At 40.5% G+C, this 15,398-nt stretch overlaps 1 protein-coding gene across 2 annotated transcripts in view; it reads left to right on the forward strand.

Moving 5' to 3' along the window:
- The window catches only part of NCOA7 (nuclear receptor coactivator 7), a 63,595-nt gene that overhangs the window by 29,636 nt on the left and 18,561 nt on the right, over window positions 1–15,398 (forward strand). The window contains exons 4-10 of one of the 2 annotated variants that reach the window (XM_083608519.1): window positions 1,060–1,139; window positions 4,801–4,908; window positions 5,903–6,016; window positions 6,544–6,669; window positions 7,646–7,830; window positions 9,449–10,449; window positions 11,174–11,342. In XM_083608519.1, the coding sequence (XP_083464645.1) occupies window positions 1,060–1,139; window positions 4,801–4,908; window positions 5,903–6,016; window positions 6,544–6,669; window positions 7,646–7,830; window positions 9,449–10,449; window positions 11,174–11,342 (1,783 nt within the window). The remainder of the gene's footprint in view (window positions 1–1,059; window positions 1,140–4,800; window positions 4,909–5,902; window positions 6,017–6,543; window positions 6,670–7,645; window positions 7,831–9,448; window positions 10,450–11,173; window positions 11,343–15,398) is intronic. The other variant, XM_083608520.1, reaches the window with a different exon arrangement.

A 15,398-nucleotide genomic window follows, 5' to 3' on the forward strand; every position in this document is an offset into this window, starting at 1 on the left:
TTAGTGGAAGATTTTATGTATTGCCATGCTGCCCCGCAATCATCAGCTGAAGGGTGGTTCTAGAAATAAGAATAAGAATAAGGCTATTCTGATGTACAACTTTGTTTAATGCGGGCAATGTTAGAATGTTTTAGTTCTGTAAGCAGCAGAGGTACCTTTACTGCTTATGTGTGAATATGGCCTGACAGTTTCAAGCTTCAGTATTGTACAATTAACCGCTTATGTGTGTCTTCAACAAAAGCCTTTCGAAATAAGTTTTGTTTTCTGATCTTGCAAAAGACTAATGCCCATACAAGTCTTCTGCGGAGTCCTGCTGAACCCAGGAGCCCCAACCAAGACCATAAAAATCTTGGATGACTGGAAAGAGCGCACATAGGCAGTTGTGACATCAGCAGAATGCACAATTCTTGTTGATACTGCAAATGCCTGAGTGATTTGTCCTGTCATGATCTCAGCTTTGTCCAGGCCCTTAGGCACACTGTGTACACCTCAGGTAGATAGTGGCGGGGTTTTTTGCCGTTAACATTTGTCACAGTGTATTTCAACTTTTCCTGACGTAACACCCACATTTAGCCTCAACTTGCAACTGTTGACCCACTTTAAATTCTTTACCATATACAGCATGCCTGTTTTTCTTCCTCTTTCTCCTTGCTAAAAACACAAACAGATAAGAAAATGTTGGTGACCCACCTTAGCTTAGGGCATAACTCACTTGTGGCTACCAGCCTACCAATAAAAGATCAATGATACTTCCCTTACTTAATGCAACACTCAAGCATTACTGTTAAAAATATTGTCAATAATAGCTTTTCTGTGACAGGCAGCCCTGTATCGAAAAGTTTTTAATATTTGAGGTTTTATAATGTTTTTATATATGTTGTAAGCCATCCAGATGGGTGTGGTATAAATAATAAAATTATTATTTATGATTCGTTAATCACCAGTTTTCATGTTTGGCCGAGACAAACCTGGTTTAATATTATTTTGCTTATATTTACCAATTAGTGATTTGAAAGTTGTTCACATTTTAGGTAATTGGTCTCGGGGTTTCTCTTTCAGAGGACAATCAAACCAAAACCAATGAGAAGAAAGAAAAGAAAATGGTCTCTCAGAAGCCACATGGTACAATAGAATACACGGTAAGTGTAGCTGCTCAGAATCTATTGCATGAATATTTTTGGAAGTGGTATGCCCATTCTATTTCCCCATGCTATGCAATTCCTCTATATCCTAATATGTTGTTTTTATCCTATTCACAAGAGGAAGTGATCCTTTTCCTGAGTATAACCAGGCAGGAGCCACCTGTGTCTCCACTAGTACCACCAATGGTATCTATCCACTAAAGGTCTCTCTAAATATCCACAATATACAAGAGGTTGTTTCCTCTTCCTGCCTGGTTCCTGCATGCACTAGCTCAGTCTTACCTATACTGAGTACCCCCTCTTAAACATAACCACATTTCAAGTAACTGTTCTCAAGAACAAAATGTGAGAGGAGTGCCTCTCAAATCAAGCAATAGGGCAGGGGATGGAGCCAGGCCCAGCAGCAGGGGTTAGAATCACTGGGCATCTTCCAAGGCCCATGCCCAAGTAGGGGGCCCAGTCCCAGTGCCAACCCCTGAAGCCACCTGCCCAACACAGGGTTGTCCTCGCTGCTGCAGCTACCCACCTCACTGAGCATGCAAGCAACGGCAGGCACTATTTCCTTTCAAAGTGATATGCAGTAGTGCTCGCTTCGGCAGCACATATATTAAAATTCAAAGTGATATGCAATAGTAGTTTTGCAATAATAAGAGCAAAGCTGGGGCACCCCATGCACATTCTCAGAATTCCCGGTGTGCTCACTGGTCCAGAAAGTTGGGTGACCCCTGAAATAGAGGACTGTGTCACTTATAACATGGAATATGTCTTTTCCTAGATGTGAACCAGAAACCCAATTTTCATAAAGTTGCTTGTTCTGCTCCAACGTTCCTGATTGGCTCATGGAAATCTCACTAAGTCTGTACAATAGGCACATAAATACAGGGAAAGATGTTTCATAAATATCCTTAAAGCAGAATCTGTAGCCTAGCGTCAGTTCCCCACTCATAATAATGCAGTTGCCCTACATACTTTGGCCTTTGAAAGCTGCTGTTGTGTGTTGCATCTTACAGTGAAGTTATTTCTCTTCTTCAGGAGAAAGGGAAAATTATAGTAGGGTTGAGCTTTTTTTTGGCAGAGTTTGGACATTTTACCGATTTCCGCCCAGACACTGCTGCACAGATGCTGCACAGTATAAATAACTCTTAGTATATCCTGTATCTGATTCACAAACATAGTAAATAATAAAAATAGTAGTAGTAATAATGTGTATCTTGAACTCAGCAGCCTCCCCTCCCTTCTCTGGTAATTGGTATGCTATTTCTGAATCCTGGAGCTTCCTTTTAGCTATCATGAACAATAGCTATCAACAAATCGTACGGCAGCAGATTCACAGTGCAATACAGTGTGTGTCTACTCAGAAGTAAGCTGCATTAAGTACAATATGGGTTACTCCCAGATAATTGTGTCTGGGATTGCAGCCTTAATAACTTAATTATGCAGGAGTATTTTTTTCCTGCCTTGAATTTATTGCCAGTCAGTTTAACTGTGTGACCCCCCCCCCAATAGCCTTGCAAAAAGTTACTAGCCTGCAAACATTTCCCCCCCTACCCTGCTTCAAGTAGTTTCCATGTTGCCTGTGGAAGAGGGGGAAGTCCTTTATCTGTGCCCAGTATGGAATCCTTTACAGTCCAGTAAAAAGAAAAGAAAGGGGGGGGGGAATTCCTTCAACAAAGTGGACCAGTGGAGGAGAAAGTGGCCTAGTTTGTGCATCATGCTAAACTAGTTCCATATGCTTCATTTTAGTTTTGATCTTTTTCGGTTGCCATTTTCCATGCTTGCCTTTTCTTTTCCTTTTCATTTTTAAGCTGTGATGGCCAGAAGTGAACGCAGTAATTCAAATATGACTTCCATATACATTTGTTAGGATCCTGGTTGGTTTTATTTTCAGTCTCTTTCCTAATGATAGAAGAGTTCTGACAGTCCTCACCCCAAACATGCTAACGGAACCTGTGAAGGTATTGTGGAGCTATTCAGGCTAATCAACATCCTGTGTGCTTGATGGTCGCACTCCCATCTGCCTGCACATTCATCACATGTTCAAAGCGTTTCTGTGTGTGTACTGTTCTTCTGCATGAGTACTTGGCCTTTGAGAATCTCCCTTCATGTCAAGGATTTCTACACATATAATCTTGGCTGCAGACTCACGGAGTGTAGGGAAGGTGGGAATTGTGCCTACTGGCCTCCTTGTTGGGTAGGTCTAGCCTTGACTGTATGAGTAGGTGGTGGCTGTCGGAGCCTTTCTGATCTCTAGCAATCAGATTTGTCTTTTTATAAAAAATCACCACTGCACCTAGAATCGATGTTTTCATTGTCCACAAAGCTCCAGGGTCTGTTTTAAAGAAGCTTCTAAATTAATAGATTAGCAAGAAGGAGGAATGGGGTGAAAAGTACAAGACACTGTTACATGCTCAAGCTCTAGTACACATGCTTTGGTTCAGTGGATTATGTACAATGGTTAGAAAACAAGTGTGCTCTGGATACAACTTCCTCTTATCTTGTAAAGCCTATAAAGGATTGACTTAACTAGCTATAAACAGAGACCCAAGTGGGCCAATCCTATTGATCTGTTGTATATGAGTGTTTGTTTTCACTTAGGTTCCTTCAATTAAATTCTCCCTCCAGTCCAGATTCAAAAGATTGGGAGTATTTTCCACAAGCCTCACGTGTATTGCAAAGATAAGATACTTTTATGTGTTGGCAGGCTTGCTTGATCTTGGCTGCTCCCAGAGGTCAAATGCAAGCACCAGAGAATGCATACAAGAAAAGTTAGGGCTCTGGGTTTGAATGGGAGTTAGATTAACAACAACTTTGAATCTACTTTAAGCCATGAGCATTCTCATGTAAGAGAGACTGGGTAATTTGTAGCTAATAAATCCACTTTATTCTGTAGTGTTGCACACATTCTGCCAAAATACATTTCCAGAGGCATTGCCATGTTAATCAGTTGCAGCAAAAAATAACTGTATTTTTTAAACTAATATTTTTTATTGATTTTCCATTTTTAACATTGATATAACATCTTATTTACTTTTGCAAATTTTAAGCTTCAGTGAGCTAATCGACTTCCCTCCATCTCGTCATCTGGTTTTTATATAACTACCTCATATTTCCACACATTTATATCATCACAATTCTACATTTTTCTTAATATTATATTAGTTTTTAAGCATATTTGTAGAAAAGTTCCTCTTAATAAACATTGCAAGATTTAATGCAGCCCGGCTAGTGTCTCTATGTGTTTACAATGATTGTCTATATATTGAATAAATTTACTCCACTCTCTCTGGAACGCTTGTTCACTCTGCTTTTGGATTTTCCCCATCAGCTTTGCTAATTCTGCATAGTCCATCATCTTTGTCTGCCATTCCTCTACCGTCAGTAATTCTTGCAGCAAAAAATAAGTGCACGTCCCATTGCATTTTAAAGGCTAATAATTTATTAGAGCAGAAGCTTTTATGCACCAGAATAGACTTTGTTTTGTGACTAGAGCCTACTTAGAAATGTGTGGTGGTTTTTGAAGTGCTACATACTTTGTTTATTTCCCCCTGCATCGAGGAAATGGTCTTCTTAATTTTAGGTTTTATATTTGTTGTTTTTAAACAGGCATGATCGAGGACAGTGCAATAATATTTTAATCTTTCTATCTTCCCTCCCTCAGGCTGGAAGCCAAGATACTCTGAACAGCATAGCTCTGAAGTTTAACATCACTCCAAATAAACTTGTGGAACTCAACAGGCTCTTCACACACACAATTGTTCCGGGCCAGGTAACCGGGTTGTGATTAAATCCAATTTTCTAAAAGATGTGATCTGTACTTGTTAAAGAAGGCTCTTCTAGTATCATTTTGAAATAACTGGAACAATGGAAATGACACCATGCTCTAATAAGTGATCGTAGGCATGCAGTGGCTTCAGAGCCACATGCACCGGGCACAGTGGTGGATAGCATGGTGGAGCTGTGCTGCTGCTGCATAAAGTGACGCAGCAATAAAGGAAGGGGTGATGTAGCAATAAAGTTGACACAGTGCAGACACGCTGGTGGAGCCAATCTGTTGCACCTGCTGGCGAGTTTACACCACACCAACCTTGCTGCTGCCTCCTGGTATGCAGCCGTTATGCAGCCAGTGAGAAGTCAGATGAGTGGCACAGCCCCTCCCTGCTGTCTGCATGCAAAATAACACTGGTTTTATAAGAACACGACTTTATATGCTCAGATCATATGTCCAACTAGCAGAGCGTTTCCTATACTGCTTGGAAGCGGCTGTCTGTGGTTTCAGGTAAGAGTGTTTCCCAGACACATCTGGGGATGCCTGGAACTGAACCTGGGACCCTTCGCATGTATCGGTGCAGGCAGACCTGTGATAACTTCTGCACTGGGCTGAAATCCTGTACCAGTTATATGTGCTTAAGGCTGCAATTCTATACCCCTTTACCTGGGGGTAAACTGCATTGAATTAACAGTGTTTACTTCTGAGGAGGTATGTATAGGATTGCACTGTAAATATTGTTATATATATATAAAAAATTAAGGTGATTTTAAACACATTTATAGGTGCATAATCACTTCACTAGTTGGTTGTGTTAAGTCAGGAATGAAAGTCAGGATTGTCACTATTCTGCAATGAGAGAGGGGCAAAATTCAAGAAGCTAATAGTTGTGTATATATAGCTTGGTGCTTTAAAATAATGCTTTGTGAATCGGTTGTCTTCACAGTGTATGTTGTTGTAATAATCTTGTTTCTTTTGTGGGGGGTTGGCCTAGGTTCTGTATGTGCCAGATAGTGAGCCTCTTTCTGCTGCTGCGAAACTAGCTTCTTCAAGCCCTGGCGCTACTGTTTCACCTTCCTCATCAGATGCAGAGTATGATAAACTTCCGGTAAGACTTTCATGTTAGAGTCAGTTTTAGCCAAGAAGCATCTTAATACTTTTTTTCTGGCATAGCCTTTCAGGGAGTGGGCTCTGGTCCACAAAAACTCATGCCACAATAAATTAGTTAGAGTTTAAGGTTGCACAAGATTTTTTGTGTTACTTTTCCGGTAAGACGTTATACAGACTCTGTTGTTTAGAAAGTACCGTCTAGTCAGTTAAGCATATAAACTATCTTTTGATATTACGGCTCTTGATTTCCTTGAAAAGTGTAAAATTGCTTATCATATTTGCAATAGACATGGGAACACTTTGCCTGTCATAAGGGTCACTTGATAGTAGTTCCATGGCTATTTGCCACATATTCCATTGTTTGCTTGCCGCGGCTCTCTGCTTGAACGGCTGATTTTCTTCATGCCGCTAGAAGCAAGCAAACAATGGGAAATCTGTGGTGGCCTCGCCCACCTGCACAAGGAACTGTGGCACACAAATGTCTGCTGGTTTTTTATTTTTTTAAAAAAACCTTTATCGTTCAAGGATGCTGACTTAGCAAGAAGGGTTTGCAGACCAATCCAAAGAGTCCTGTCTTCCACCTCAGAGGAAGATGAGCCAGTTGTTGTCAAGTTTTTGAAAATGAACTGTCGATACTTCACAGATGGCAAGGTAGAAGGCTTTGGTGATTTATTTTCCAACGGGTGTGTGTGTGATAGGCAAATAACAATTAGAGTATCATAAGGTGTGAAGATGTTGGAACTGTTAATCTTTATTGTCTACAAATCTATTTGCCTTTGAAAATTAGCTTTACTAAGTAGGCTGACCACAGTCTAAAATGGGCTGTTTTGTAGATGGTTCCTGTGTGTGCGCTTGGGGTTCTGGGCACATAAGATTCAATAGCAAACTACACATTATGCACATAGAAACATAGCTAGGGTCTAGCAGCAGCTTTTACTAGGTGACAGCAGCTGCAAGAGGAGGTAATTTGGAACAGAGAAGCCTCATAGGAAGGGAAGGAGTACTACACTGTCTCCCTACCAATTGTGTGCCTGCTGCAAATTCACCCCCTTCCTCCTTCAGTGTTCCAAATCTTTTATTCCATGACTATGCATATTACATGTACCTAAGCTCTAAGGCAGAGCCATTTGCCATTTTGCCTTCAGTATGCTATAGCCATCCAAGTCTCCTGTTGGGAATTATCAGCATAAGAAATGAAGTCATGCTAACATGAGAAAGGAGGCCTGCTAGCTTTGATAGGTTCATGGAAGCAGCCAAGATCAGAGAAGAATGGTTTTTGCTTGACTCGTGAATTCTAATATTTTGACTCTAGTTAATTAACAAGCTGTCGCTCCCATTTCATTGCAGCTAAGGATAAAATTTAAATACCTTGATCCCCTTTTATAACCCTGGCCTTGTCTGCTGAAGATAGATGTGTTTTGAGCACTTGGAATCCTTATCACTGCTTGGTATCAGTAGGGTATTGACCTGTTGTCTGTTCAGAGTGAGCACTTTGGTAGAAAACATGATTGCAAGGGCGGGGTGGGGGAACGACAATGAGGGGTGTATAAAGAATTTGGGAGAGGGAACATAAGGGACAACTTGTCTTGAAAATCTGATGTGCTAATTCATTTATTTTTATTTTAAGGGTGTGGTAGGAGGGGTCATGATAGTCACTCCCAACACCATCATGTTTGATCCTCACAAATCAGACCCTCTGGTAATTGAGAATGGCTGTGAAGAGTACGGGCTCATTTGCCCCATGGATGAGGTTGTTTCGATTGCACTCTACAACGACATCTCTCACATGAAGATTAAAGATGCCCTGCCATCGTAAGAAGCATTCTTTGTTGACCATGTTTGAATGTAACCAGTGGGATGTGGAGGACAACCAGTGGGGAGTGAAAGGAGAATTTTGAAGAAACTGAGGAGCAAAACAGCTAATGAGGGAGGGAGGGAAGGGAGATGCAGAATAGTTCTGCATTCATTAGGAATGGTGGTATAGGCTAGGCCCAGGTCACACAGTTTTTCAAGTGGTGAGGTTGTATACAGTGACCTCCTTTGTGGAGGGAGGAAGGCCCTCCACAACTTGTTTATACATTGCTGCCCAGAAAATACCACATGCAAGCCAGCATGGGTAGTGTGTATGGAGGTCCTGGGCTGTCCAGATGACAGGACCTCCTTCTTGTTCTTGACATGTAAACTGGCCTTAAATCTTAATTTTTGAATTAAGAAGCACAGATTCAATGTAAAGGGGGGTGGGGGAAGGAACTGGGAAATGAAATAAAGTGTCAAGGATCTAGTAAGGCTAGTTTCTTTATTTGAATGGGTTTTTCTCACTGCTGTGAGCTCCAAATTATTGGCATATTAAATGATTAGACTGATCTGTATAGGAGTAGATATATGTAGGATCTTCCTCTGAAGACAGTACTAATTAGTACTAATGTCCTTGAATCTCTTCCTATGATTGTATGAATGGTAATAATGCTATACAGCTACTTTACAGGTACAGCTGCAATTGCATAATTCATATCATCACATACAATGACCACATAGGTAATGAGCGGGATCTTCATGTCTTAACTGAACATTTACTCCAGTAGTGAGAAGCGCTGGGGTTGTGAAATCACTTTGCAAATACAGGGAGTCTTCCAGTGGCTTGAAGTTATTCGTTATTAATCTCTGTATACTGGATGAGAAAATGAGAGCTTATACGTATGCACAGGCTTCAGTTTATTTATTTGAAGCAAGGTTGGGCAGTTTGCTGAACTGTTTAAAAAATTCTCTTTTAAAAAATGTGTTTGTGATTGCTGAGAAAAGCTTGAGGGCATGAATCTTGGCTCATTCAAAGGCTTATGCTGTCAGCTGAGAGAAGGAAAAATTCAAGACCCTTGAAAATAATAGAATTTTAGATCTTATGATTTCTGAGGCCTCCTTATGTTTTTGAGCTTGGATCTCTTAAGTCTGCTTCTAGTCTTTTGTATCAGTCTCAGCTGATGAGATGGGATTTGTTTGCTATCAGTGGCCTGAAAACCGTCACAGAAAAGAAATTATACAGTTTATAGTCATTCTGTTGCTCCTTTTGTAGTAACTTGAAGACTCAGGCTGGGTCTTGTCTTTTGTCCCCTCAGCCTTAAAAATACCTGCAGAGTACCTAATGATACATCCATCTCTCCACTTTCACAACATGAACTTCAAAATACAAATATTTTGTTATACCAATTCTTTCAACTCCATAATTACTTATTTCAGTTGGCTTGCATTTTATTTTGCGAGAAGCAAAATTGGTTTGTTTCAATTTATTTCAATGTTGCTTTGGTGTATTTTAGTTGAAAGCTCCTTTTTGCCATTTGTTTTGTTTATTTATTTTAGTATTTATTGAGTTTTCATTTTGTTATCATTTTGTTCTCCATTTTAACATTCCATATGCATCCACCATCTTTCCTGACAGCGACATTCCAAAGGATCTTTGTCCTTTGTACAGGCCTGGTGAGTGGGAAGACCTTGCTTCTGAGAAGGATATCAACCCTTTCAGCAAATTTAAATCCATAAACAAGGAGAAGAAGAAGCCCAAAGTGGACAACTTTGTCACCCTGAATTCCACACCAATCAAGCCCACGGAGAAGGAGAAGTCTACAGATCTTGAACTTAAACCTCCTGAAAGTTCTTCCTTGGTGACCTCCAAGTCGGAGGAAACACAAAGGGACTCCAACACTCCTGAGCCTTCAAAAAGGGTGGCTTTGGAATGTACCACGGGACATTCTGTAGAGAGTGTTAGTCTGGACCTATCCAAAGATAATTCCCTTCTGGAAGAAGATGGTTTTATTGAATTGGAAGAAACTTCATCACAGACTGATAGCAAAGTAAATGCTAGCACAGATGTTGGAACAGTTGGTGTTCCCAATGACTCTAAAATGAGAAAGGAAGTTTGGTTGCAAGCAACAAATAAAGAAAATTGTGACCAATCAGGGACAAAGCATGAAGTTCTTAAAGATGCCCTTGATTTAGAGTCCTGTGAGAAGCTAGATGTGGTGCCTGAAATAAACAAGGGGGGTAGTTCACCAACAAATAAGGTGGAAACAACTCTGGATGCAAACAAGGAGCTGAATAAAGACAAACTTATTGAATTTTACCTCAGTAAAGATAAGGATGAGCCACAGACTACTGATGACTTATGTAAGGCTAACGTCAAGGAAGAGGGGAACAGTATACCAGGAGGCATAGACCTCACCCTTAGCTCTTCACATTCCCAAGCCAATAAATTTGTGAAAGGCAAAACAGAAGGGCCAGATTTGTGTTCTAATGGAAGGAAAGAGGCATCGTCAGAAGTTGGCGCAACAGCAGAGAAGAAGGACTATGAAGGATCAATAGCCTCTTCATTGCCATCTCAGCTAGATAATAAGTCTGAAATCAGACTCTGGCTGCTGCAGAGAATCCAAGTGCCCATTGAAGGTAGGTCTGCTTGCCATAGTGTTACAGTAGCACCCTATGTTAATGAAGGACAGAAATTCTCTTTCAGTTTCCAATAGTTCTCTTCAATCTTGTTTTTTTTACAGATTGCTTAACAGCACAGTTATGTCCTACAAAAAATTAACGAGTCTGCCCTTGATTCTAATCTCTTTCTGCAGTTGTTTCTAGAGAAGTGGAATATATTCTTGGGGTTTTTTCTTTCTTATGACTTGAATATAGTTGAGAAGTGGCAATGTGCCAAAAAATTGAATTTTCCTAATTGTAGGGGCTACATTAAAACCCACTTGAACTTCTTTTTCTGCAGGTCAAAGTATCGAAGTGATTTCATAAGTTGTTTTTTTTTCTTTTATTTCTGCAAAGTATTTTTGTTGATTCCCTTAAATTAGTCTTGGAGGAAAACCGGCTGCAATTTATATATATTTTTATGTAAGCTGAGAATAATAAGCCTAATAATTTCCTACCAGACCTTCACCATGATGTTGCAGGGTGCGTTGCAATAATTTTAAAATACAGTATTAAAAGCAGTTGAAATACACTGAAGGGCAGTCAGTACAGAATGTTCACAGAATATACATTTAAATATAATAAATTCAAAACCATATTCTGCATTTCTTAAGTCACTCCTTGATAAAGGCTAAATTGTGCTGCAGGCCTGGCCACTGTGCTCCATTTGCTTTGTTATAACTCTCTGGTCTTTTGGATTCAGATATGCTTCCTTCAAAGGAAGAGAAAAGCAAGTCCCCTCCGATGTTTCTGTGCATCAAAGTGGGCAAGCCTATGAGGAAGTCCTTTACTTCTCAAAGCTCCACAATGGCTCAGCAATATAATAAAAGAAGAAAGCAACCGGAGTACTGGTTTGCTGTTCCACGAGAAAGGTAAGCTGTCACTTTTCAGGACCATTCTGGAGTTTATAAGAACTACATTTCTTGCCCACCAGCTGTGTGATTAGTGCTTCTGTTAGAGAAGCCTTTCATTTTCCAGATATGCTTGTTATTGTTTTGTTGCCAACATCATGCAAATGGAACCGAACAGGGTGGTTTGTCCCTGCAGATACGTGGTGTTTCCTTCTGTCCAAGGCACATTCAGCTTATTCTTATTGCTTTGTGGAATGTGATAACACAGCCTGGCTGGTAACTGTGTGATGTGATTAGTGATAAGTATCACAAACCCCATTACAAACTCTGTTCAGGAGCGTAGCTCTTGCTGTCTGGCCCGGTGTAAGCCTGAAAGAGGGAAAACAAACCTTTAAAAGCTTTGCCAGCATAATTATGCCTATCCTAGCAGATCTGGGGTTTGGATTTCTCACTTAAAAAGGAGTTAAAAACAACAACTGATGTTCACAGAATTTCAAGTAACAGAGGCCAAACTAGATTAAAAGCTACGTGTGTCAGTTGCGATGATGTCAGCTGAACTTCTTTTTTATATGTATACAAGAAACCCCAAGGTGCACATGGAGAAGACCTAATGTAAGTTTCTCTCCAGGACAGCTTTGTGGGCTAGTGGGGGAGGAGGGTGGTTTTTATCACACAGTCACGGTAGAGGAAATGATTGTATTTCCTATCTCTTTGCACAGTGGTCCTGATAAAAAAATCCCCTCCCTGGCAGCCACTATATATATAAAAAACTCCCTTTTTCTCCCCTGCCTTTGCATGTTTCCTCTCACATCTAGTTTGACCTTCAAACAGCTTCATCAAGAATGAATGGGGGAAAGCCTAAAATAAATGGGTGGCAAAAATAGTTTAAGGGGAATAATAGTCCAGAAAAGACTTGGCGGAAAGCAGATTAAGTCTGAGGAAGGAAGCACTCTGGCCTCTTTCCAAAGCTGAAGAGTGAACTAATGGAGTGACTGAACAAAGCAGTAGCAAGAGTATTTAAAATGAAACACAGCTGCAGCTCGTGTGTGTGTGTGTGTGTGTGAGAGAGAGAGAGAGAGAGAGAGAGAGAGAGAGATTTCATTTGAGTTCTTAGAATTGTTCCAAGGTGATGTTTTATTATTAAGAGCTGTGTTGCATTTTATTTATGTTGCAACACATCTCTTGATATTGAAGCATGACCCATAACAGCATTCTTAAAAGTTCCAAGAACAAAATTAAACCATTTGACGAAATGATGGATTCAGTTCCTTACAAGTTTATATATAGATGTGTTTAAAGTACTTCAAGACTCTTGGCTGTTTTCACTGCAACAGACTAGCAATGCCATCCATCCTGGAAACGAGGTCATGTAGCTGATAAGCTTGTTGATGGATCATGCAGCCCATCTGCATGACTGCCTTTGCAATAAGGTACAATGTGCCACAGCTGCAGTTCTTGGCATCTTCTGCTGGACACGTCTGTCTTCTATGTGACTTTGGACATGCAGCAAGCGCTCTCTCCGAGTCCCAAAGCATATCTCACTTTGTCAGCGTAGACAATGAAACCGGTTAATCAGTGACTTTGGCCACTGTTGCCTTTGTGATTGTGAAATAGGAGGAGCCCTTATCTTTGGCACGAAACTCTAGAAGCAATAATCATTAGGGAGGTATGCTTTATAAGGGTCCTTCTTTGCTCTGCGTGAATCTTTATGTTGACCCAGTTGTACCACTGCATCTAGCCAGCTTACTGAAAGTCCTTCATTGTGTATCTTGCAATGGGGAATTTCAACAGTTCTGGAGGGTAAGTATGTTATTTATTTATTTATTGAATTTATATACCTCCCCCAGGTCTCAGGGCGGTTCACAGAATAAAATCAAAATATAAAACCACAAAATACATAATCAGATTAAAAACAACCCAATAACCCCTCTCCCCCCAAAAAACCCACATTTTAAAAGGGCATAGGATGTATAAGTATAAATAGGCTGTGTTACTTTTGTATGTGCTTGTTATGTTTGAAGAATAATAGGCTAGTAGTTTGTATCTCTAAACCTCTGCAGTAGTGCCTGCTTTCCATTTGCCAGTGAGTTAAAAGCAGTGATGACTAGAGAGAGTTACCAGTGCTTATAAAGCACTGGCAAATTGCAAAGCAGCCCCTGCTGCAGAATTTTATGGTTCAGGTAATATTAGAGAGGGAGTAATGAGTAATGGTACATGGTCTTAATGGCATAGTACTTGCTTCAGAGATCATTTGACTTGGTGAAACGCATCTTTACACACACACACACACACACACTTTTTTGTTTTACAATTTAAATTACTCGTTTTTACATCCTTTGAAATATCAATGGTGAAGCACGTCTAATGCCCTCCGTCTGTGTCCTGTGCTATGCATTTAATACATGTGTGAAAAGATGCTGTGAAAACAAAGCAGCCTTTCACTAGAGTCCTTTGCTTGCTTCTGCTTGTGCACCAGAACACTGAGCCAATAACGTGGTGAGTGATTTGAGTCGAAAAATACGTAGCAGTAATTATGCAAGTCTGCATATGTGTTTCATTTACTCAGGAGTAAGGATGGGCCCTGATCTGGATCAGAACTGCAGCATGAAGGAAGGAGAGGTTGAATTTTTCTCTCTCCAGCCACGATTAAAGATGCCCACTCCCACCAGAGAGCACCGCCCCCCCCCCCAGTACAATATTGGAATGAAACAATGTAGGGAAGAGTACATGGTTCCTATTAGAAACGGGCCATCTTTCAGGCATTTCGGTTTGCCAGATGGAATGAGCATTTTGTCCTGCTTCATGCTGTTCTGGAGGTTCTGAGCCAATTTCGAGAGATACAGAGAGGTCCGTTGGGCAAGTGGAAGTTCATTAGGTGAATCCTATTTTAAACACTGCTCTGTAAGGCTTGATACAGATGGGAATGCGTTGGAATCAAGGACTACGGGTCATAGCCTGGTATGGTGTTACTTTTTCAAAAGGAAGTTTGTGTGCACACACAAAACAGGGGTTTTGGGGTGTGTTTTTTTTTGCAAAGGTGGGGAAATTGTAGCTTTTCAGAAGTAGCTGGGCAACAACTTCCATCACCCTGATCCCTGGCAATGCTGGCTGTGAATGATGGCAGTACAACTCCAACAACATTTGAATAGTACCAGCCTTGGTTTTAAAGTTATTTCTGATATTTTGGCAGTGCAGGAGTGGTAGTATAATGCAGAGAAGAACAAAATAACTTTTTCCTTGAACAATAAAGCAGTATGTTAGCTCTTCTTCCACCTATCCAGTGCTGGATTTATGTATAAGCTGAACAAGCTATAGCTTAGGGCCCCACTTTCTTGGGGACCCCCAAAAATTTAAAGGAAAAAAAAACTGGGTGTACATTTCCAAAAAATAAGATAAAAAACAAATAAAATAAAACCTACATACAGCAACTGTGTTTTGTGTTGTGTAGGCTCTTATTTGCTATGTGCAAATGGCTTTAGATGCCTCTTAGGTCCATAAATTACCATATAGCATATATTCAACACAAAAAAACAGCGACAATTTGTTGTTGACAAAGGACACCTGGACATATAAAGGGCCCCATTACCTTCAGTAGCTTAGGGTTTCATCAGACCTAAATCTGGCCCTGCACCTACCCTTCTGCAGCCAGTAACTGCTAATTATTGCTTGTTAATTATGCGTCAGTCCCCCAGTCCTGACATTGCTCCGTGCAACTGTTATGCTGCATTTCCAACAACCACCTTCTAGGTGCAGTGGTGGCCAAAACAGAGTTTTTGTTTCTCTGAGCAGGGACTGCGTCCTTTGTAAGTTACCCATAAGTCCACCTGGTCAGACTTATTTGTGTACAAATAAAGCTTTGTTTTAGAAGAGTTGGAGTGACTCTGAAAGGCTGGCAAACAAGGTCACTCGCTTGTTTTGACTGGCATGGGCTTTACGTGTTTAGCATTTCAGACCTTAAAGCCTTTGATCAAGATAACATGATTACGGTAAGTTAAGCTTTGGTAATAAAGAGTGAGAGCCACAGCTCATGCCCGCCCGCTGGTGTGACTTGTAGAATGATGCCATTCAGTAAGATTA

Source organism: Podarcis filfolensis (genome assembly GCF_964270895.1).
Source record: "Podarcis filfolensis genome assembly, chromosome: 3".
Lineage (NCBI taxonomy): Eukaryota > Metazoa > Chordata > Lepidosauria > Squamata > Lacertidae > Podarcis > Podarcis filfolensis.